The sequence below is a fragment of the Panthera uncia genome (assembly GCF_023721935.1).
Source record: "Panthera uncia isolate 11264 chromosome D3 unlocalized genomic scaffold, Puncia_PCG_1.0 HiC_scaffold_8, whole genome shotgun sequence".
Taxonomy (NCBI): Eukaryota; Metazoa; Chordata; class Mammalia; order Carnivora; family Felidae; genus Panthera; species Panthera uncia.
Window position 1 is genome coordinate 59,530,627 of NW_026057586.1, and position 24,856 is coordinate 59,555,482.

At 44.1% G+C, this 24,856-nt stretch overlaps 1 protein-coding gene across 3 annotated transcripts in view; it reads left to right on the top strand.

Moving 5' to 3' along the window:
- NAPG (NSF attachment protein gamma) overlaps positions 1 to 24,856 on the top strand; it is a 63,157-nt gene that overhangs the window by 21,680 nt on the left and 16,621 nt on the right. The window contains exons 2-4 of one of the 3 annotated variants that reach the window (XM_049620439.1): positions 8,259 to 8,456; positions 22,389 to 22,456; positions 24,463 to 24,547. In XM_049620439.1, coding sequence (XP_049476396.1) covers positions 8,398 to 8,456; positions 22,389 to 22,456; positions 24,463 to 24,547 — 212 coding nt within the window. In that variant the 5' untranslated portion in view covers positions 8,259 to 8,397. Of the gene's footprint in view, positions 1 to 8,258; positions 8,457 to 13,004; positions 13,156 to 14,041; positions 14,064 to 22,388; positions 22,457 to 24,462; positions 24,548 to 24,856 lie in introns of those variants that run through there. The other 2 variants (XM_049620440.1, XM_049620441.1) reach the window with 2 other exon arrangements.

Sequence of the window (24,856 nt, forward strand, 5' to 3'; positions counted from 1 at the left end):
TTAGCAGACCTTTAGCTTCAGAAACGATCTTTTGATTCAATTCACTATGTTTAGTTCTGTATAAAACATACTGATTTTTTTTCCTAAGATGAATGTTATTCTAATTATCTATCTAAAACTATTGTCAAGAGCAAACTTAATTATAAGTGCTCCTCTATGCAAAGACATCCAATGCTTGCCTAAGACAGAAAGAGAACCTTTATTCCAGAGGCAGAGAAAAGAATCTTGTCTGGGAAAATTACACAGAGATAGTCCCAGCAACAATTGTGAAGATCTATGTCTTTTCTGTTCAATGCCTGGCAAGCAAGGCAGCTGAAGCTGGTCTCTGGGAGCCAAGAGCACCAACTTGGCTGACCTTGACCGGGACTCAGTCCAAGGCAGGGCACTGCCTGTAATGTAAGGACTTCCAATGACAACCGATAAGTCTTGATACATTCAACAAGGAAAACTTACTAAATTTATCCCTTTTTACAAATTTGTTTTTTTTTTAATTTTTTTTAACTTCTTTTTTTTTTTTTTTTTTTTTTTGTGAGACAGGGAGAGACAGAGCATGAACAAGGGAAGGGAGACAAAGAATCTGAAACAGGCTCCAGGCTCTGAGTTGTCAGCACAGAGCCTGACATGGGGCTCGAACTCACAAGCTGTGAGATCATGACCTGAGTCGAAGTCAGACGCTCAACCGACTGAGCCACCCAGGTGCCCCCAAATTTGTATTTTTAATAAATAAGATATAGAAGATGATAATTCAGGAGCAGCTGGGTGGCTCAGTCGGTTGAGCGTCTGACCCATGACTTGGCTCGGGTCATGATCTCACAGTTCGTGGGTTCGAGTCCCACATCGATCGGGCTCTGTGCTGATGATGCCAAGCCTGCTTGGGATTCTCTCTCTCCCTCTTTCTGCTCCTCCCCCACTAGTACTCTCTTTGTAAAAATAAATAAACATTTAAAAAAAGAGTATAGGGGTGCCCGGGTGGTTCAGTTGGTTGAGCGTTCGACTTCAGCCTAGGTCATGATCTCATTCTTCCTGAGTTTCAGCCCCGTGTCGGGCTCTGTGCTGACAGCTTGGAGCCTGGAGCCTGTTTCAGATTCTGTGTCTCCCTCTCTCTCTCTGCCCATCCCCCACCCATGCTCTGTTTCTCTCTCTCTCTCTCTTTCTCAAAAATAAATAAAACATTAAAAAAATTTGGCGCCTGGGTGGCGCAGTCGGTTAAGCGTCCGACTTCAGCCAGGTCACGATCTCGCGGTCCGTGAGTTCGAGCCCCGCGACGATCTCGCGGTCCGTGAGTTCGAGCCCCGCGTCAGGCTCTGGGCTGATGGCTCGGAGCCTGGAGCCTGTTTCCGATTCTGTGTCTCCCTCTCTCTCTGACCCTCCCCCGTTCATGCTCTGTCTCTCTGTCCCAAAAATAAATAAAAAACGTTGAAAAAAATTAAAAAAAAATTTAAAAAAAGATTATAATTCAGTTAGAAGGTTGATTTGAGAGCTGATTTTGAATATCAAAGACTTACTCTGTAGTTTAAACCGTAAGTTGCCTGCTGGTCGATGCTTACTCAAAAGTGAAACCCATAAAATCAAAGTTCTACAATGATAAATGAGACAGCTTCTAAACGGTGGCTCTGAAAATGAAGCTTTAGCAGGGCTACAAGATCTATTTGTTCAAGTGGATTGCTGCTATCTCTTCCCCCTGCTCCGAAGGGGAATCTTCTCTGTTCCTCTGCAGGACCGGCACTGGCCCCTAGAAATGGAGAGACTTAGAGCAAATCACAGCTAATGTAAAAATGCTTCCTAGAACCACTCACAACCACCCTGCATTCTTATAACGGTCTGTCCGGGTGTGCAGACTCCCAGGGTTAAACCCGGAGCCCGCTAGGTGGAAATCACCAGCCCCCTTGTCTTTCTGTCCCCACTCTGATACTTGGTGGGTGGCAGAAAGCCAAACAAAGGCAAAGAGAAGCCACACAGGGAGTGTCCTTCAAAGGTAATGAGGCCAGTGGGGAGAACAGAAGTGAGCCGGGGCTGTGTGCCAGGTCAACAGAAGAAATCGGGGTCAAGCCTGTGGGAATACTGGAGATGTGTGCTATGGCTCCAAAGGAAGAACTGAAAACATGAGCTCGTGTGACAAGAGAGACCGGAAACATGAGAAATAGAAGCTTGGTTTCTAAATGGGGACAGGGGAGGTCACAGTGGCTGTGTGAGGGCCCTAAGGCAGAGTTGCATTCCTTGGGGAACAGAGGCGTTTGGAAGCATCAGTACGAGAAGTGAGGTGCCTGGTCCTAGTCTGCTGGGGAACACGAGCGCCTTCGCTGAAAGTCTCAGTTTTTGCTTTTTGACTCGTCGATTTTAGCGAATCCTGCCTTTTTCCGAGCGGTTCCAAAGCACCGATGGGGACGGCACCTCACTCAGTTATTTGTTCCAATCTTGGCGGTCTGAACCAACCTTGAGATTCCCAGGTTGAGGATCCAGGGGTGGATTGTGAGGTACAAAGTCCTTAAGCAAAAGATCCTCACCTCACCTCCCACTGAGTCATCTGCTTCTGCCACCTTTGGGCTGTGACATCCCCACCGTCAGCCCCCAGTCCTCCCCACGTCCCCTCCTGTCTGGGGATGGGCAAAGCACTGGCCTGAGCCATCGGTCAGAGCAAGTGGGGCAAACGCAGGGCCTGCGCCAGGAAAGCTGGGCTCCCAGCCCTGGACTTGCTACATTTTCTTCTGTGTGAAGAGGAACTACTGAAGTCGTTGAAACAGGGAGTGGTATTGTCACACCGTGACACTGGGGCGTCGAGAAGGCTGCCGGGAGGATGATGGCTTCTACAGAAGTCAGAGCGATGGCAGGAGGACTGGCCGGTAAGAACAGGTTGGCCAGTCGTCCAGGCCAGAGAAAGGGCCAGTGGCAGCAGGGATGGGAATGTAGGCTCATGTGGGACAGATTAGGAATCAGCACACGCCCTTCTTTGGGATTCTGAGTTCTAGAAGTTCACTGCACTAAGAATACTTTATAGGGGGGCCTGGGTGGCTCAGTGAGTTAAGTGTCAGACTTTCGCTCAGGTCATGATCTCACGGCTTGTGGGTTTGAGCCCTGCCTCTGGCTGTGTGCCGACAGCTCAGAGCCCGGAGGCTGCTTCGGATTCTGTGTCTCCCTCTCTCTGTGCCCCTCCCCTGCTCACGCTCTGCCTTTCTCTCTCTCAAAAATGAATAAATATTAAAAAAAATTTTTTTTAATTAAAAAAAAAAAAGAATACTTTCTATCCTAACATTACTACCGCCTTGATTATCCCAGGAGGTCTAGTGTCATCACTGACACAGAGGATCCCCTAAATACCTGTGACCAAAAGATAAGGTCACTTGGAGGCCATGGGGAGGGCGAGTGCTTGAGAGACTCTCAGCCTGGCTGGCAAGCTCTCAGCTCCTCCACGGACCTGGGCATGAGCAGCTGCATTTCAAGACAATCTCTTAGGCCACCGTACCTTCTTTAAGCCCGGTTGTGTTTGGTTGCCTACCGAAGTTAGGTGGTCAAAGAGATTTACCGGAGAAAAAGCACAAGGCAGGCACAGAGCTGCTCTTGCATATGCCGTAGCGTCCCTGGAATGTGGGGACAGCATGTCCTGCTCCCGGACGGAGCTCATGTTTACCAGAAGTGCCAGCAAAGGCTGGACTCAGTGGCTCTCCTTGCGCCTGACTTGCTTAGACCGCGGAGGATTTGCAGTCCCGAAGCCCGTGGACTTCCAGACGAGTCAGCTGCGAGGGCTCTCAATGTCCTCTGTGCGCTCAGAGAGGATTTTCTGCCCACAGTCTTAAAAACTGTCCTTTGGAAAGAAAATACAAACAGCAGTAATGATGAGGGCACTGTCTACCAAGCGCTCAGCCTGTGTCCGTTCTGGGCTAGGTGGCTTGCAGGTATTTTTGGTAAAACTGACAACAGCTTCGCAAGATAAGCCCTCAGTGTGCTTATCTGCTGCTGCTTTGCAAACGATCCCGGAGCTCGGTGGCTTCAAACAACGATTGTTATTTATGTGTCTCATGATAGTGTAAAAAGGCATTTAGATAGGTACGGTCGGAGGACCTCACCTCTGCCTCGCGACGTGGGGGACCCCGGCTGGGGTGGCCCACAGGGCTGGGAGCCGCCGGCAGAGCTGGGGGCTGGCTGGGCATCTCCCCCTCCACGCGCACACAGACCATCTCCGGGTAAACTCGGGAGTCTACCCATCATGGTGGCCTTGGGGTGATTGTGTTCAGGGCTCCAAGAATGGCAGGAAGTAGTGGCTGCCTGGAACAACGCTGCCGCCTCCACGTCCTACGGGCCAAAGCGGCCAAAGCACACCTCCCCACCCTGGGTTCAAGGGAGGAGGGGACACAGACTCCATCTCTCAATGGGAGGAGCGCCAGAGATTTGACTGCCATTTTGAATCCACCACGCTATTATTATGCTTATTTCATAGAAGAGGAGACTGAGGTTCAAAGAAGTGAAATAATTTACATCGTACGGGAACACAGCTGAGACTGGCAGTGGGACTGCCTCGAAGCCTTTTCTTTTTCCAGTACCAGCCCTGTTCTCTCAACATGTGAACATTTGGTGAGCAGCAAAGAACTTTTCCGACCGAATCTAGAAGAAAGCGTAAGAACTCCCTTCGCCACCGCCACCTTTCACCCTCTGTCACTAGCTGTAGGCCCCCGGTCCCAACATACAGCTGTAGAATCCAAAGTTTCCTTCAGTTTGAGAGGTTGTTCGAGGTAAAAGACGAGGAAAAATTACCAATGAGCAAAATCACCAATTGAAATGAGAACTACCTGGCGCGGGATAGGTTTCTCTCCACAGAGGATAGAAATATATTTACATTATGAAATACACTGGAATCCAATGGGAACCCCTTGTTATTATTAGATTTCCTCTTGAGAAGGATTCATAAGTGAAAACATAACTTGCTATTTTAGTATTTTGTTTTTCGGGGAAGAAAAAACCCTTTGCAAAAACAAATTTAAAAGGAAAACCTTATCCATTTCAAGCACTTGTTTATTTTTCTTATTTGCCATGCTAAAACCGTCTTCTTTCAACCTCTGATTTTGTTGGGAGCTGGGAGATGAGGTTTTGTTTTGTTTTTGTTTTTTATCTTCTTCTTCTTCTTCTTTTTTTCTTTCCCCCCAAATCTGGAAGGTCTCCTTTCTAATGTGGGCATGACTAAAAAGCCTTACCAGAGTCTATTTCTGAGTCCACGCCTTCCTCTGGCAATGGCCTTGGCCCTAGAGCTCCCCCCAGCGGGAAGAACGGGAACCGCGAGCAAAGGGGAGCTTGGTGCGGGCTGTGTAGGTTCACCGGGATTGCAGGGGCCCTACTGATCCCTGTGAACATGATTCGTCTCTGGAACTTTTACGTCTCTTTACTAGAATGTGTCCCACCATAGTGTTATTCTATCTTCACAGCGACACGAGAATCTCGAGAGAAAGGCTGCTTTTGCAACTCTAGTGCACTTTGTGGGCTTGAAATTTTCATGTTTGAGTAAGCTTTCCATCATAGACTATAGGCACTTTTTTTTTTTTTTGCCTTCTTTATTACTATTTGTTCATTTCTAATCACACAAGCAGAAGGAAGCTGTCTGTATGTGATCATGAGGCATATTCCTGAAGATTTTCAACCAAATCCAAACTTTGCCTGGCTTTAGATGGGACTCGACGGAGGAGGGGTGTGTTGGCTCGTTCACTCAGCAGTTGGTCTTCTGCACTCCGATGGGGCCTTGGCATTGCGGGTCCCTTGTGTTCCCTGGAATAGGCCAGGAACACACCCTCCAACACCAACGTGCTGCTTTGCTTTATCTCTCTATTAGCCACGCTCCTTGACCGGAGAGCCCACTGGCTCAAGCCATCGTGCCTGCGTGTCTTCGTTCAGCTGTCACCTGCCCAGTCAGGTGACTGCTCCCACCCTTGTGTGTGCACTGCTCCAGCTCTCTTCCTGCTTTATTTTCCAAGAAGCACAGATCCCACCTAGCATTCCAGCTGGTCGCCCAGGCCCCCACCCGCACCCTTCCCTCCCCAGCATATAAACTCTGAGAGCACCAGGCAAGTCTGCTGTCTGTTGTGTCCACAGCTGTACCCCCAGGACCTGGAACAGTGCCTGGCACACAGAAGCCAGTCCACAAATATCTCTTGAATGAATGCCTAAAGAGTAAACAGCATAGGGGCGCCTGGGTGGCTCAGTCTGTTAAGCGTCCAACTCTTGATTTCAGCTCAGGTCACGATCTCAGGATTTGTGAGGTGGACCCCTGTGCCTGGCTCTGCACTGAGTGTGGCACCTGCTTGGGATTCTCTCTCTCCCTCGCTCTCTGCCCCTCCCCCACTCAAGCATGTGCTTTCACTCTCTCTCAAAAATAAACTTTGAAAAATGTTTTAATGTTTGTTTATTTTTGAGGGACCGTAAGAGACAGAGCGTGAACGGGGGAGGGGCAGAGAGCTATGGAGGCATAGAATCTGAAGCAGGCTCCAGGCTCTGAGCTGTCAGCACAGAGACGAATGCGGGCTTAAACCGTGAGATCGTGACCTGAGCCAAAGTGTGACGCTTAACCAACTGAGCCACTCAGGCCCCCCTCAAAAATAAATTTAAACAAAAGAGTCAATAGCATAAACTCAGTCTACAGCTCTTTGTTCCTGACAGGTTCAAATTGTGCAATTCTTGAGGAATTTTTAGTGTGGAAGATGCATGCTATTTGTAAAATTTTATTGATAAAGTCAATGTTGTGTTACTTCAAATCTGTCTAATTTATATTTGCACAAAATGTAGCCACATGAATGTATTCTTTTGCAACAGTATTAAATTATTACAATTGAAGGCTAAAGTCATCTTTACAGGTATATCTTTGGGATGTAGTTTTAAAAAGAACATTTTCAGGATGAAATTAGGTTGTCTGCAAGCAGGCTAATAAAATATACAGTAGGACTCTACTAAGCCGATTTGGTAAATTGGTTTCAACTTTCATTCAAAGATAACTATCAGAGTAAGTTCTACATCTTTTCTCTTCTTACAAGTATTATTTATCAAAACAATTGTGTTGGTTAAAGGGGATTTTAAAAATCTGTTACTAAGCCCATTAATGCTGCAGATGTTTCTAGCTTTACTGTGCTCTGAACTCTTGGGAAACACTGCCTAACTTTGTGTACAAAATAATGAGAGGTATCACTTTTATGTGGAAAGTTCAGTTATGAAGGCAGCATGTTGCCGGCGTCTGGCTCTGTACCAAAAGTAGCAAATCACGGCTGTTTGGATGGCCCGCGGCTCTAAACGCCTGTGCGAGTGGCGCCACCGTGTGTCTACTAGGGAGAAGTACAAGACCACCTCAAGGAGGCAATGAACTGGGAAAGTCTCTGTAAGGTGCCCTTACTGCATCTGGCAGGGATGTTTCCTTCTCAGCCATTTGGCAACTTCTGTCAGTCGTATCTAATAAACTCCCCAATTTTTCAATGGTTAGTGAAATTTCCAAACACTAACAGATATGTAGTAAAACGTGCTCCGATTTTTTTTTCTTCAGAAATATTTGAACGTCTATAATTGATCCATGCGCCTAAGTGGGTGTATTGTGTGAGTTGTTATTAAACGACTACAAAACAGGTTCCATTTTTAAGTCCACCAGAGTGGCTCGGGTATAGATTTTGGAGTCTCATGGTTCTGGGTCCAAGTTCTGCCTTCCCATTTACTGATTGTGTGATCTTAGGCAAGTTACTTAGCTTCTCTGAGCCTCAGTTTCCTCATATGTGAAATGGGATCATTATCGTGCTTCTGAGGTGGTGCACATGAAATGCTTTGTAGGGTTTTGGGCAGATTTTAGTTGTCCTATTGAGCCGTTTGTCTCTCAGCTGCCAGGGACTGCCAGGGTGGGGGTCTTAGCGGCTGGCCTCCATCCGGAGCCTGCAGGGTCAGGCAATCCGGACAGAATCCACTGTCGGCACCGCCAACACCCACCTCCTCCGCACTGAGGCAGGGGCGACTGTGGCATCGTGGCTACATGGGAAGCTATGCTCCGGCTGAGGCCACACTGGTCTGCCGTCTTGTGCCGAGGTAAGAGGAACAGCACATAGGGTGTGTCTGTTTCCATTCTCACACCCTTGCCCTCTCGTTCTGTTTCTGGAATTCTTCTGAAGATATTAAGGCATTAACAATGATGCTTGCAACAGTTTCCTATCTATAAATCCATCTGGAAATCACCCCGGGGAGGAGCCACACCAAGGCTCTGGAGGAAGCAGCGTCTAAACGTCCTAACTCGTCTTTCTCTTCTTCCGCAGGAACGAGAGAATTGCAGAAGAGCGCTGAGTGACCTCTGTTCTCCGTGCAGCCCTGTACTGGGTCCTGCAGAAGTCAGGGGCCCTGTCCCCCAAAGCTCACAGGTGAAGGGCAAAGGCAGATACTGCAAACCCTCAGACAATGCCAGATGGAGGCCCTGCAGCCACAGGGACAGGGAACAATTCACCAGTTAACCCCAGGTGTGCACATTGTGTGCCTCTTAAGGGTCAGGCATTGGTCTAAACACCAGCAAACAGGCAGTACAAAGAAAGCCAGCCACACAAGGCTTAACTTCCACCAGGAGAGATGAACAGTAAACAAAGATCTTCATAAAACAAGAAAATGACATCAGGTAGGGAGATAACAGATGCTCTGGGGGGAAAGTAGGGCAATGCCGAGGACTAAAAGTGTGGGTTTCTTATTTTTCTTTTTTTAAAATTTTTTTAATGTTTATTTATTTCTGAGGCAGAGAGACACAGAGCATGAGTGGGGGAGGGGCAGAGAGAGAGGGAGACACAGAATCTGAAGCAGGCTCCAGGCTCTGAGCTGTCAGCACAGAGCCCGATGAGGGGCTTGAACTCACAAACCGTGAGATCATGAGCTGAGCTGAAGTCGGTCGCTCAACTGACTGAGCCACCCAGGTGCCCCAAAAGTGTGGGGTTTTGAGTCAAAATAGTCAGAGTTCATCAACCAACCTCTCTCCCAAGCAGTGACAAAGACCCTTCATTTCCCTGAACATTCAGCTGAGGAAGGTGGGTCCAAGAATCTTCCTTTCTGGCAGCAGAGGAGACGAGGGGAGGGAGGTTTGTGCACATGAGGAGCCCGGGGATCCGGGCATGGGCATGAAGAACTCTCCCAAGACCACAGCCCAAGACCACAGCCCGCCATTAGAAAGCTGGGGGTAACAAGCTCTACCTCAGCCTTGTTCACCCTTTGATGGAAATCACTGTAGTCAGATCCAAAACCAGGACAGCACGTGGGAAGGTAAATTTTTGTGGAGGCAAGATAAAGAAGGAATTTTTAGAATAAGAGGAAAGGATGAGTTTGATGGGGTTGCTTGAACCAGCAGCCAGCCTGGGGAATGAGTGGGACATTGAGCATCTGAAATTTTTTTTTTTAACGTTTTATTTATTTTTGAGACAGGGAGAGACAGAGCATGAACAGGGGAGGGTCAGAGAGAGAGGGAGACACAGAATCCAAAACAGGCTCCAGGCTCTGAGCTGTCAGCACAGAGCCTGATGCGGGGCTTGAACTCACGGACCGCGAGATCATGACCTGAGCCGAAGTCGGCCACTTAACCAACTGAGCCACCCAGGCACCACCAAGGGACACTGAGCATATGAAGGGGTCCAGGAGAGGAGGTGAGAGATGCCCCGGAAGGAGGCGAGGCAGCAGGTGAGTCGAAGGCAAAGGCCACGATGGCAACCTTTGCTTGGGTGCTGGAAGCAGCTGCTGTGATATCAAGAATTATTTTCTTGGGGTATACCACCAGATTTAGCTTGATAGACTACACTCTTTCGCCTTTCCTCAGTTGGTCCAGTCTTTTCATTTTTGGCTCACCCAAGCTGGCTTCCCTAATATCCCTCCCTCAAGCCCTCTTTCAACCCTAATGTAGGAAAGGATTGGTGGAGGCGGGGAGGGAAGAAGAAGGTAGAATATTTGTGTACCCCCATTTACTGTCCCTGTTCTCCCTCCTCTTGCTCCCTTTCCTGTGAAGGAGAGTTAGCATGTACTTACACACCTTCCCTAGTCAAAGGTCTTTGGGAACATAGAACCCTCAGATGCCATGGGGATGTCCTAGCCTTCTTTCTTTTTTCCATTCTGTCTTTGTCGCTACTTAACAAAAGTAGGTTTAATATTTGTGTCCTCTCATAGACCACAAGTTCCACATGGGCAGGCATTATGTCTTGATAGGGTTTAGAACAGGCTGCCCCTAAATATGGCACCTTGGCTTAGTGAAAACTTTAAGATGAAGAAATTCGAGAAACAGCAGGTGCAGGATGTCTCTCTGACCTCGCCCTTCTCTGCCGGAGCAGGTCATAAGACCCTGCAGGAGAGGGAAAAGTTTTTCTCAACTCTCTTGGAATCTCTGGCTGGGTCTGCAAATTAAACAGACAAAGATTAACAGGAGAAAAGCCTACAGGTATATTTCATGTAAGTTTTACATGGCATGGGAGCCCTCATAAGGAAACAAAGACCCCAAGATCCAGACCTGTGTACTTTTATCCTAGGTTCAGTGAAGAGTGGAATATGACAGGTTAAGGAGCAGAAAGTAAGGGTATTAAACTGGTGGACGCTTAGCAAAGCCTGTTTCTTCAGCTTCTTCTCCTCCGTCTTTGGAGATAAGGATGTTGTTTTCCTCCAGGTGTAGGGAGGCAGCTCTCACGTGAGGGTTTTATGACCTGTTTTCAGAGAAGAAGGGCGGTGGGCAGAGGAATTCAGAGTGATCTTCCTGCTTGTACTGTTTTCTCAAACTTCCTCAGCTTAAAACATTCAATACGCCAAGGTGACATATTTTGAGGATCATGTCCTGAACCCATCAGCCCTCCTATGAGATGTGCCCTCCTTATACCTGGAAAAGAGGACCTTCCTTATCTCAGAAGATGCAGGGATGCTGAGGGGACCCTGAATGATTAGTCCTTGCTAAGCTTCCCTCTGTTTACTACCCTTCACTCATACCCTTTGTCCTATTACGTTTTCCCACAACTTTCCTTTCCTTCATCAAATCTAGCATCACATTCAGGTTTACCCACTTTTGCACGTCTTCATTTCCTTGGGAAGGCTCTTGTGTCCTGTGAAACTTCCATTAAGCAAATCTGTATGCTTTCCTCCTGTTGATCTGTCTTTCCAGTCTAATTTACAGTGCCCCAGTTGGAGACTCTAAGTTGGGTAGAGGAAGATATTTCTTTCTCCCCTATGTTCCCTTGCTTACAGTTGTATCCTGTGGGTGTGGGCACGGTGCCTTGTGCAGAGTGGATGCTCAGAAAATGTTTAATAAATGAATGTGTGAACAAGGGAGAACGAGGAGAAGCCTTTTGGTGCAGAAAAACTTCTGGGACAGTCAAATGGTTTTAGAGGTTGATAATGCTGGGTGGATGTTAGGTCTAATTTCCCTTAAAAATGTAAGACTTTCCTGTTTTCTGATAAAGGCCCCAGTTCTCTTATACTGAACCAGTCATTCCGGAGCTGTGGTGAACTGGAAGTCAAGGTCACAATATTTTGCAACTCCTTTATTTCCCCACCTTTTGAATCTGGACTTGCCTTGTGACTTGCTTTAACCAATGAAAGCTGCGGAGGTGATTTTGAGTTGGTCCCAGAAGGCCTAGATTTCCACTTCCGCCCCCCTTGGAATGCTGTGCCTTCATATAGGGAAGCCCAGGCTAGATAATGGGATGATGGCGGGAAGCCCCATGTGTGGGTGGTACTTATACCCAAGAAACTAAGTAAGGAAGTGAGGATAGATGAGAGGGGTTCACTGGAGAAAAGGCGGACTATTCGGGAACTGATACAGATAATTGGTAGATGGGCTGATGAGGCCAAATGCAAGATGTCTCTTCAATTGCTATTTCCTATTACACAAGAAGTTAAGAGTTGGCAGGCAGGCAGGCAGGCAGGACGATTGTGTTGGAATTTTGAGGAGAAAGAGGGTGTCAACAGCCATCCAAGTGAGTGGGTGAGTAATTTGACAGGAAAATAAAGAACAATTGCTTAGCAGCACCAAAGATCTCCTTGATGCTTATGATCATTAGAATGAGTAATGTTGGCATGCTGGTTTGTTTTTTTTCTCCAGCCACATTTCCTTGCTCCAGAGCAGTTCCAGAGTAGGTAGAGAGTTGGGGGTTTTCTAGACAAGGAGAGAGGAGAAAGGGAGGGCCACGGAGTTTGAGGTTTAGCTACCAAAGAGTAGCTAAAATGATGGAACACAGAATCTATGCTGGGTAAAGAGGGGGAGATGAGTAAGAGTAGAAGGATAGGAAAAGGTGAGCGTTCTGTTGAAGGTGAAAAATTCCTGGCACGAGGAAAGGTGATGTGGAATGGCAGGAGGAGGTTAAGTGGAGGTTAAGTACGCAGTTACGAGTAATTAGTAAGGTCAAGAGTATGATCCTGGGAATGGGTGGATGAGTTGGTGGGGTTAGAAACTGAGAGGCTGCCTAGGCATTGCAAGAATCGTCTTTGTGGATATTGGAATCACCGTGAGTTAGCAATTGAGCCAAGGGTGTTACTGGCTATTATTTCTGTTTGAACATTGCAAGCGATCCTAACTCCGTTTCATTCAGAGCACTCACCGTAGTTTGTAGCGGCTGGATGATTATTTGACAGTAACCAGGACGGACAGTCTGTTTTGCTTACTGACTGACGTATAGTTGGCGCTCAAAAGGCAGGATAAGTGAATGAATACTCTTTCAGCTATGGGACAAATGTAGTAAATTATAGCACCAACGTATTTTCACATGAAGAGAAAAGCAAGTCTCCGCGAGGGCGGGGTTTTTTGTCTGTTGTACCCCCTGCTGATTTCCCGGTGCTTGGAACGGTGCCCGGCACATATTAGATGTTCAATAAATAATCATCGAACGAACGCCGGAACGAAACAACCACCAACAGTGCCCACGGCGCCTGCGCTAGAAGCGCAAGGCTCACGCGAACCCTGGCACTCTGCGCCTGCGCGTTGTGTGACTACGAGGCCTCTAAACGCCCCGCCCCCAGCCTGCTTCGCCGCATTAGGTTTGAGCCCTACAGGCCCCTGTAGCAGCCGGGCTGCCGCGTCGTCCCGGCTTTCCCCTCGGCGTTCCCACGCCTCCTCAGCCGGGCTCTCGCCCTCCACGTCAGGGCCCGGACCTTCGAGATGGCGGCTCAGAAGATAAATGAGGGGCTGGAGCACCTCGCCAAAGCAGAGAAATAGTGAGTGAGAGACACTGACGTGGGCCGCTGTCCCGGCCGTGGGTCGGTGCCCCCACCCCCGCCCGGTCCTGGCACCTGGGAGTTGGAGGGAGGGCGCGGGGGAGCGAGCGGGGAAGGCAGCGGCCTCCCGGAGGGGCTGCGGCCTGGGCGGGGCCTGCTTCTCCTCCGGAAGCGGACTTGGTCCCCCTTGCCGGAAGTCGTCTCCTCTGTCTTTTGGGGTCGGTGGGCTGGAGGCTGTGCAGCTGCTTCTGTTCTGGGCTCTCTGGACTGGATGATTGGCTTAGGAGACCGTCTTGTGCACTGTAGTTTAGCAGCGTCCGTGGCCTCTAGCTATTAGATGCCTGCAGCACCTCTCCTCCCTGTTCGAGCCGACGAAACTGACCCCCTGGGAGATAAAATCGCCTTCTTGACAACCAGCACTCTAAAGTAGAGTTGAGAAAGGAGCTACAGATGTACCCTGAAAACTCCGCAGTTGTCTCTTGTGTCCCAATATACGGTTTTTGGGGGTTGAGCTTCCTTAGTCATTTTATGTGTTCGCCCAGCTTCTGAGATGGTACTAAGTAGGCACCCAACAGACAGTTGCGGAACTGAACTGATTCGTCCAGTCCTTGAACACTCTCCTCCTCCTCCGTGTCATTACTGCAACGAATTTTTGTCTAGCAGTTCTAGAACATGAAAAAGTCTACATGGTGCCGTGTGGCAGATGCTTCACATACCTGATCTGAGATCTTTACAACTTTGGACGTGCAGAATCTCATTTTACAGAAGAAGAGGCGAGGCTTGGAGAAGCTTTATGGTGACTTGCCCGAAGCTGTACGGTTGAAAGGTGGCAGCGCCAGTTTTTGAACAGTGGGAAAATTCAAGATCTTTCTGTTGTACCATATCACTGCTTCCAGGCAGTGTGTAAGGTACTGGAAATGACCACAACAGTCTTGCTTTCTACTGAGAGCAAACAAAAGTATCATTAGAAAAGTGTGTGTACTACGGACCAGAATAAAGCTGTGTTAACTTTGCTTTGGTAGCACAGGGAGAGAAATTTATTCTGCCTGGGGAAATTTAGGAAGATTTCCCAGAGGTGATTTCTGAGCAGGGCCCAGAAAATAAGTTTTTAGACGGAGGGAAAATCCTGTGAGACAGAATTTATGCACAGGATGTAGTCTGAGCACAGCCCTGAAAATATGCTGGGAAAATAGTTAATGTAGAGTAGTTGTAGTGCCAGGGGATAAGCTAGAGCAGAGAATTTGGGGTTGGACTTTGAAGGGGCTGCCCCTCTGATGGTCCTGAACCTTAGCTCTTCTAGGGATCATATAAGGAGTGGGACGTGTTTAGGTTTATTTTTGGCAAAAGAGGTGTGGCAGCAACATGGAGAATGGGCAGGGAGAGAGAAAAGTGAGAACTTTGGCCTATTCAGTAAGCAAACATCTGCAAAGCTGTCCTGTGTATCTGTCCCAGCCACTGGGGTTATTGAGGTAATGAAAAGTGGTCCTTTGCTCAGGAGCCTAGACTTCACAGGTGGGCATATAAGTCAGATATTAAATGCTAGAATAGAGGTATGCAGTGGTTTCAGTGGATATACAAAGTAAGGAAAAGTTACTATCCTCGGAGTGGGGGAAATGGAAGAAGAGAGCAGGCAGGAAAGGTGACTTTCCCATGACAGGTTAGTAGACTTGACCAGGGTCCAAATTAAAGTAACTGTGTAGGGGGCAGGATTGGGCAACATCTGTCAGACAGAATTGGCAATCTTTAATGACTTGACTGGAGTGAAAAGCTTGACAAGAGTCAAGGTTTCGGAGAGTTTGGAGAGATGAAGTGGAAGAGAGATCTTCAGCTATTGACTCTTCTCTTTTTTTAATTAAAAAAAATTTTTAAATTAAAACGATTTTTTAAAATTTATTTATTTATTTATTTGTTTATTTATTTATTTATTGAGAGAGAGAGAGAGAATCCTGAAAGGATTCTGCAGTCACAGCACGGAGCCCAATGAGGGCTCTGTCTCAGGGACCAAGAAATCATCACCTAAGCCAAGGTCAAGAATCAGATGCTTAACTGATTGGGCCACCCAGGCACCCTTCTTTATTGACTCTTTGGACCAAAATATCAAAAACACTAACAGGTAGAGCCATTAAATTAACCAGTGTGCCTTCTCTCTTTCTTATTAGAGGTATTTAGTTGACTGGGGATGATTTGCTGTATTTTTAAATCTCTAGTTCTTTTCATGTGTAGCACATGAGACAATACATTCATATTGTGTTTGGGTCGGGATTTAAGAAATTACGTGAGTATACAGAATATAACGAACCCTTTAGGGTAGGGTGAAGGATTAGAATTTTGCCTTAATGGAGTACTTCTCTAGCGTTGTGGATTAGACTGCAATTTAAACATTTTATTTTTCTGAGCAATAATATTCTTGGTGAGCTTAAAAAATTGCTCACACATTTGGATCTTATAGCACTAAATACGCAAACACAAATGTTAAACACGCTTATTTGGCAAAAAATATTGCTTAAAAGTTAGGGCTGACAAAATAAACATGTATTTCTGAGGGCTCTTGGGGATTCCCCCGTCTTTCAGTTAGGGTGCTCCTTTGAAGCACCTTACAGTGTTCTGTGTAAGTAGACTTTCCTTATTGAATTGAAATTTAGAAACTAAAATGACATTTATTTAGCAGTTCTTATGCACACCCAAGTTTGACAGTCACTTTACTTTAGTGACTTTAAAGTGTTACTTTAAAGTTACTTCAAAGTGTAAGTCTGAGCTTATTTTAAAATAAAAAAGGAATAAAATATTGAAGAAAGGGCAAGTAAGGTAAGGACTCAAAATTGATGGTCCTTTGCTTTGGTATCTAAAGAACCAGTGGTCATCCTCGAATAGCTTGTGTTGTTTTCATAACATCCTCATCTTTCTTGTTATCCTCCCTGTTCACTGGTGTGAGTTCTCAACCTGTGTTGCTGACTCCCTGTGTTGTTCCTCTGAATGTTTGCATTCTGTAGTCTTTCTGCTCATTCTCTAAGATATCCCTAGGGGATCTTACCTAGGCCCCTGGTGTGGCATAAGCCAGTGGCTCCTTGGTTAATACCTCTAGCCCCTCCTGAGCTTCAGCCTCATGAATCCAACTGCTTACTTGATGCTGTGCTGCAGAGGGTCTCAATCGTTAATGCACCTCACGGTTTGTTATACTGTGATTGCTGCTGCCAGCCTGGGGTTTCTGGTTCTGTAGGTCTGGGGCAGGATGAGTTAGTATTTCTAGCATGCTTTCTGGCAGTGCTGGTCTGGGGACCCCACACTGAGAATTTCTGCTGTATGTGGATGTTATACCAACATTTCAAAAGAAGGAAATCCACATCTATGATAGTGAAAGGGAAAATGGCGAGGTTGTAGTTCATTGTGAATAAATTCGGGTAGAGGTGGGCAAGATGGGGACTTTGTACCTGGTGGCTTCCCCATGTTGTTGTTGGTGTTTTGTTTTGTTTTTAATATGAAATTCATTGTCAGATTGGTTTCCATACAACACCTAGTGCTCATCCCAACAGGTGCCCTCCTCAATGCCCATCACCCACTTTCCCCTCCACCCTACCCCCCCATCAACCCTCACTTTATTCTCAGTATTTAAGAGTCTCTTATGGTTTGCCTCCTTCCCTCTCTGTAACTTTTTTTTCCCCCCTTCTCCTCCCTGCTGGTCTTCTGTCGAGTTTCTCAGGATCCACATATGAGTGAAAACATATGGTATCTGTCTTTCTCTGTATGACTTATTTCACTTAGCATCACACTCTCCAGTACCATCCACGTTGCTACAAAAGGCCAGATTTCATTCTTTCTCATTGCCACGTAGTATTCCATTGTGTATATATACCTCAATTTCTTTATCCATTCATCAGGTGATGGACATTTAGGCTCTTTCCATAATTTGGCTATTGTTGAAAGTGCTGCTGTAAACATTGGGGTACAAGTGCCCTGATGCATCAGCACTCCTGTATCCCTTGGGTAAATTCCTAGCAGTGCTATTGCTGGGTCATAGGGTAGGTCTATTTTTAATTTTTTGAGGAACCTCCACACTGTTTTCCAGAGTGGCTGCGCCAGTTTGCATTCCCACCAACAGTGCCAGAGGGTTCCCGTTTCTCCACATCCTCATCAGCATCTATAGTCTCCTGATTTGTTCATTTTAGCCACTCTGACCGGTGTGAGGTGGTATCTCAGTGTGGTTTTGATTTGTATTTCCCTGATGAGGAGTGACGTTGAGCATCTTTTCATGTGCCTGCTGGCCATCTGGATGTCTTCTTTAGAGAAGTGTCTATTCATGTTTTCTACCCATTTCTTCACTGGATTATGTTTTTCAGGTGTGGAGTTTGGTGAGCTCTTTATAGATTTTGGATACTAGCCCTTTATCTGATATGTCATTTGCAAATATCTTTTCCCATTCCGTCAGTTGCCTTTTAGTTTTGTTGATTGTTTCCTTTGCACTGCAGAAGCTTTTTATCTTGATGAGGTCCCAATAGTTCATTTTTGCTTTTAATTCCCTTGCCTTTGGAGATATGTCAAGAAATTGTTGCAGATGAGGTCAGAGAGATTTTTTCCTGCTTTCTCCTCTAGCGTTTTGATGGTTTCCCCTGTCTCACATTCAGGTCTTTCATCCATTTTGAGTTTATTTTTGTGAATGGTGTGAGAAAGTGGTCTAGTTTCATTCTTCTGCATGTTGCTGTCCAGATCTTCCAGCACCATTTGTTAGAGACTGCCATTTTTCCATTGGATATTCTTTCCTGCTTTGTCAAAGGTTAGTTGGCCATACTTTTGAGGGTCCAGTTCTGGAGTCTGTATTCTATTCCATTGGTCTATGTGTCTGTTTTTGTGCCAATACCATGCTGTCTTGATGATTACAGCTTTGTAGTAGAGACTAAAGTCTGGGATTGTGATGCCTCCTGCTTTGGTCTTCTTCAATATCACTTTGGCTATTCAGGGTCTTTTGTGGTTCCATACAGACTTTAAGATTGCTTGTTCTAGCTTCAAGAATGCTGGTGCAATTTTGATTGGGATTGCATTGAATGTGTAGATTGCTTTGGGTAGTGTTGACATTTTAACAATATTTATTCTTCCAATCCATGAGCATGGAATGTTTTTCCATTTCTTTGTGTCTTCTTCAGTTTCCTTCATAAGCTTTCTTTAGTTTTCAGCATACAGATCTTTTACATCTTTGGTTAGGTTTATTCCTAGGTATTTTATGCTTCTTGGTGCAATTGTGAATGCGATCAGTTCCTTTATTTGTCTTTCTGTTGCTTCATTATTAGTGTATGAGAATGCAACTGATTTCTGTACGTTAATTTTGTATCCTGCGACTGCTGAATTCATGTGTCAGTTCTAGGAGACTTTTGGTGGAGTCTCTTGGGTTTTCCATGTATAATATCATGTCATCTGCAAAAAGGGAAAGCTTGACTTCATCTTTGCCAATTTTGATGCCTTTGATTTCCTTTTGTTATCTGATTGCTGATGCCAGAACTTCCAACACTATGTTAAACAATAGCGGTGAGAGTGGACATCCCTGTCGTGTTCCTGATCTCAGGGGGAAAGCTCTCCATTTTTCCCCATTGAGGATGATATTAGCTCTTCATAAATGACTTTTATGATGTTTAAGTATGTTCCTTCTATCCCGACTTTCTGGAGGGTTTTTATTAAGAAAGGATGCTGAATTTTGTCAAATGCTTTTTCTGCATCGATTGACAGGATCATATGGTTCTTATCTTTTCTTTTATTAATGTGATGTATCAACATTGATTGATTTGCGAATGTTGAACCAGCCCTGCAGCCCAGGAGTGAATCCCACTTGATCGTGGTGAATAATTCTTTTTATATGCTGTTGAATTCGATTTGCTAGTATCTTGTTGAGAATTTTTGCATCCATATTCATCAGGGATATTGGCCTGTGGTTCTCTTTTTTTGCTGGGTCTCTGTCTGGTTTGGGAATCAAAGTAATGCTGGCTTCATAGAATGAGTCTGGAAGTTTTCCTTCCCTTTCTATTTTTTGGAACAGTTTGAGAAGGATAGGTATTACCTCTGCTTTAAACGTCTGGTAGAATTCCCCAGGGAAGCCATCTGGTCCTGGATTCTTATTTGTTGGGAGATTTTTTTTCTTTTAATGTTTATTTATTTTTGACAGAGAGAGAGAGAGAGAGAGAGAGACAGACAGACACAGAATTGGAAGCAGGCTCCAAGCTGTCAGCACAGAGCCCGACGCAGGGCTCTCTAACTCATGGACCGCGAGATCATGACCTGAGCCAAAGTCAGACGCTCAACTGACTGAGCCACCCAGGTGCCCCAAGGGAGATTTTTGATAACTGATTCAATTTCTTCACTGGTTTTGGGTCTGTTCAAATTTTCTATTTCTTCCTGTTTGAGTTTTGGAAGTGTGTGGGTGTTTAGGAATTTGTCCATTTCTTCCAGGTTGCCCAGTTTGTTAGCATATAGTTTTTCATAGTATTCCCTGATAATTGCTTGTATTTCTGAGGGATTGGTTGTAATAATTCCATTTTAATTCGTGATTTTATGTATTTGTATCCTCTCTCTTTTCTTTTCAAGTAGCCTGGCTAGAGGTTTATCAATTTTGTTTATTTTTCAAAAAAACCAACTCTTGGTTTCATTGATCTGCTCTACTGTTTTTTTAGATTCTATATTGTTTATTTCTGCTCTGATCTTTATTATTTCTCTTCTTCTGCTGGGTTTAGGCTGTCTTTGCTGTTCTGCTTCTCTTTCCTTTAGGTGTGCTGTTAGATTTTGTATTTGGGATTTTTCTTGTTTCTTGAGATAGGCCTGGATTGCAATGTATTTTCCTCTCAGGACTGACTTCGCTGCATCCTAAAGTGTTTGGATTGATGTATTTTAATTTTCATTTGTTTCCATATATTTTTTAATTTCTTCTCTAATTGCCTGGTTGACCCATTCATTCTTTAGTAGGATGTTCTTTAACCTCCATGCTTTTGGAGGTTTTCCAGACTTTTTCCTTTGGTGGATTTCAAGTTTCATAGCATTGTGGTCTGAAAGTATGCATGGTATGATCTCAATTCTTTTATACTTATGAAGGGCTGTTTTATGACACAGTATGTGATCTGTCTTGGAGAATGTTCCATGTGCACTCAAGAAGAAAGTGTATTCTGTTGCTTTGGGATGCAGAGTTCTAAATATATCTGTCAAGTCCATCTGATCCAATATATCATTCAGGGCCCTTGTTTCTTTATTTATGCTCTGTCTAGATGTTCTATCCATTGTTGTAAGTGGAGTATTAAAGTCTCTTGCAATTAACCACATTCTTATCAATAAGGTTGCTTATGTTTGTGATTAATTGTTTTATATATTTGGGGGCTTCTGAATTCGGTGCATAGACATTTATGATTGTTAGCTCTTCCTGATGGATAGACCCTGTAATTATTATATAACGCCCTTCTTCATCTCTTGTTACAGCCTTTCATTTAAAGTCTAGTTTGTCTGATATAAGTATGACTATTCCAGCTTTCTTTTGACTTCCAGTAGCATGATAGATAGTTCTCCATCCCCCCACTTTCAATCTGAAGGTGTCCTCAGGTCTAAAATGAGTCTCTTGTAAACAGCAAATAGATGGGTCTTGTTTTTTTTACCCATTCTGATACCCTATGTCTTTTGGTTGGAGCATTTGGTCCATTACATTCAATATTATTATTGAAAGATACAGGTTTAGAGTCATTGTGATATCTGTAAGTTTCATGCTTGTACTGGTGTCTGGTACTTTGTGGTCCTTGCAACCTTTTACTCACAGAGTCCCCTTTAGGATCTTTTGTAGGGCTGGTTTAGTGGTGATGAATTCCTTCAGTTTTTGTGTGTTTGGGAAAACCTTTATCTCTCCTTCTATTCTGAATGACAGACTTGCTGGGTAAAGGATTCTTGGCTGCACGTTTTTTCTGTTCATCACATTGAAAATTTCCTGCCATTCCTTTCTGGCCTGCCAGGTTTCAGTAGATAGGTCTGTTACTACTCTTACATGTCTATCTTTGTATGTTAAGGCCCATTTATCCCTAGCTGCTTTCAGAATTCTCTCTTTATCCTTGTATTTTGCCAGTTTCACTATGATATGTCCTGCAGAAGATCGATTCAGGTTATGTCTGAAGGGAGTTCTCTGTGCCTCTTGGGTTTCAGTGCCTGTTTCCTTCCCCAGATCAGGGCAGTTCTCAGCTATGATTTGTTCTAGTACACCTTCAGCCCCTTTCTCTCTCTCTTCTGGAATTCCTGTGATATGGATATTGTTCCGTTTGATTGCATCACTTAGTTCTCTAATTCTCCCCCTCGTACTTCTGGATTTTTTCATATTTCTTCTTTTCTAAGCTTCCTCTTTTTCCATAATTTTATCTTCTAATTCACCTATTCTCTCCTCTGCCTCTTTAGTCCGCACTGTGGCCGCCTCCATTTTATTTTGCACCTCATTTATTGCATTTTTTAATTCATCATGATTAGTTTTTAGTCCCTCGATCTCTGTAGCAATAGATTCTCTGCTGTCCTCTATGCTTTTTTCAAGCCCAGGGATTAATTTTATGACTATTACTCTAAATTCTTGTTCTGTTATATTGCTTAAATCAGTTTTGATCAATTCGTTAGCTGTCGCTATTTCCTGGAATTTCTTTTGAGGAGAATTCTTCTGTTTCACCATTTTGGCTAGTTTTCTGTCCCTTATGCGTTTTAAAAGCTTGTTGTGTGCTCTGCACCTGTGAGCACTGCTATGTTAAAGGAGGGTCGTACACTGTGCAGGGCCTGGCCCTTCAGGAGGTGTTTTTCTGGAGATTGTTACTTGATCTCTATTTTCGTGTCCTTGGTTATCTTATTACCCTACTGGTAGTAATAATTTGGACCCTCCACCAGGTGTGCTTGGATTTGTTCCTTGGAACAGCCCAAGAAGGCAGCTGGGTAAGAAGATAAATGCCAGTTTGTTTGTTTTTTTTAATGTTTGTTTATTTTTGAGAGAGGGAGAGAGCATGAGCAGAGGAGGGCCAGAGAGAGAGGGAGACAGAATCCAAAGCATGCTCCAGGCTCTGAGCTGTCAGCACAGGCCTGACATGGGGCTCGAACCCACGAACTGTGAGATCATGACCTGATCAAGTTGGACACTTAACCGATTGAGCCACCTAGGCACCCTGTTGTTGGTTTTTTAAAATCACCTATAGTTATTAAAGCAGGGTTCTGACTTACACATGTAGTTGGTAACTTGTGTCTTCATTTCATTTTAGCCTGAAAACTGGTTTTTTAAAATGGAAGCCAGATTATGACAGTGCCGCTTCTGAATATGGAAAAGCAGGTATGTGTGACCGTAGCCTTGTAACTCCAACATGTAATCTTAACATAGGCTGGTAACTTCTCGGCAAAGTACTTAACACTCGATGCTCTCTGTAAGATTTTAATAGTTAAAAAAACTAAAAAACAAAAAAAAATAATAAACCTGCCCAAACCCTTGCTTTGTTCTCACTTGTTATTTTCAGATGTGTTGAGGACTGAGTGAGAGGTCCAGTTCCCTGCAGCTGTCTGTCCTGACGGCAGAGATGGGTAGGGTTGGTGGCACATAGCTGCAGGGTTTTTGCATTGTTCTTACATGCTTGAATTTCAGTCAGTTGTTTGCTACTTCCAGGAGTTTTTCTGTATCTCTCTCTTGTGCTTCCTATAATTGAATAAAAATTTTTCTTAATTTTTCAAAATTTAGCCTTAATCTGAATAGATCTGCCAATCTTGTGGTTGTTTGGCACATGTTTTTTTAAGAGCCGCGCTTTTGAGATACACTGATAAGTGTTCATGAAATATGAAGTTGTATAAATCTTTGAATAAATTTATCTGTACGTTAGATAAAAATGATCTGCAATATGCAACAGAGAGGGACTTTATCAAAAATTTAGCATTCAATTATGCAATGATAGCTTTCGGCATATCCACAATTATTTCGGATATAAAGCCTAATGCAGTTTTTGAAGTGCTCTGAATACATTTGCAGTTGTGTTTCAGCCACAGCTTGGATCACGTTTGTTAGCCGAATGTAGAGACCACCTGTGTAATGTGCTTTTGATAGACTTTAGTTTTAGTATATCACCAAAGAATGCAGAAATCCGGTAAGTAGGAACTAATGAGTCTTTAACACTTTCATTTAAATCCTGAGTAAATTCTCTCTGTTGACTTACGCCGGTTATTTATGTTATACTTAAAAGGAAAATTATTAAAATCAAACCTCGTGTGGATTCTGTGGATACCTTGTACAGGAATGCTTTTGTAAGTGGAGGGCACAACGTTTTGCAAATCTCCTGAGGGAAATTTAACACAGATTTGTTTTATATGCATCCGAGACCATGAGTTGCTTTCACAGATAATGTATTTCAGGTCCTGTCTTGCCATTAAATCGTCCATTGTTTCTTTTCTTTAAGGGGTTGTGCAAAATACATTTAATCATTAGAATAACTTTTTTAAAAAGCAAAATGTGGAAGTCCAGGGGTGAAAATAGTTCGGTAGTTTATTTTCAACATTTTACTGACGAGAATTTTAAGAGTTTGATTTTAACAAGTACTTTTTTTTTTTAAGCAGTATCCTTTTTTACTTATTTGTAAGCAACCCTTGGCAAGTTTTCCAAAATCTGTAAGATCCTATTTTAGGACCATTCCTAATTGTTTTACTCTGCTGACACTTTGTAACAGTGAGCAATATATTTTAGCTCTTTGGACAATAGAAATGTCATTTTCACAGAAACCTACTGAACAGTGTAAAAGCTTTAAAAGACATGCACCGTTAATGTTTTGGGCATTTATTTAAAGATTGTGACAAAAGGAGGGTTTATTACACAAATATTGAATGTGTTTATTGGTCTTCAGTTTCTAAATAACTTGAAAGATGGACTTAGCTATAACTACAGCACTGTTTTTATTATTAACTGTAAAACTGGTGAAGTAAGGTACTGTCTTTTATGACAGTACCCGCTACTTGGGGAGTCTTGATTTGACTGATGCGGTTGTAGTTTCTCAAAGCGTAGGTGTTAAAAAGACTTGGCTTTGAGTGAAAGTAGCGCTGACTTACCGCCAGTAGTCTACAATTAAAAAAAAAGCAAAAACAAAAAGAAACTTTTGAAAGTACTTCTAAGTTACTGGTAATCAAAAAAGTTACAAGAAAATTGCTTTTTAAAAAGTGCTGTTTTATAAGACTTCTTAGGTGTTTGATTAAAATAAGTATATTTTCTAATACTTCCCACGTGATACAGATTTTAGTAATGATTCGTTTGAAGTTTTGTCATGATGGATTAGAACGTCTGCCTTTGTTGTTGTTCCGTTTCAGCTGTTGCTTTTAAAAACGCCAAACAGTTCGAGCAAGCAAAAGATGCCTGCCTGAGAGAAGCTGTTGCTCATGAGAATAACAGGGCGTATCTTTTTCAACCTTTACAAAGGAGTTGGGGAATTAGAATGATACAGACTGAAACTCGCTTTGTTATAAGTTGGCTACGTGTGGAGAGAACAATGCTATTAAGTTAGAAAATGATTAGAAAAGTTCTGCATTTTTAACTGAGGGAGCATTTACAGAGACTTCTCATAATGTTTACACTGTTTTGCAGAACTGTAGTTGAGAGTTTATTTCTGTTGTTTCTGGATTTGCTCCATAGTGGTTTTACTTGGGCTGAAGTGAGGGAAATACACAGGTGCTGAAGAGTGAGGCAGGTAGTGGAAATTTTTAA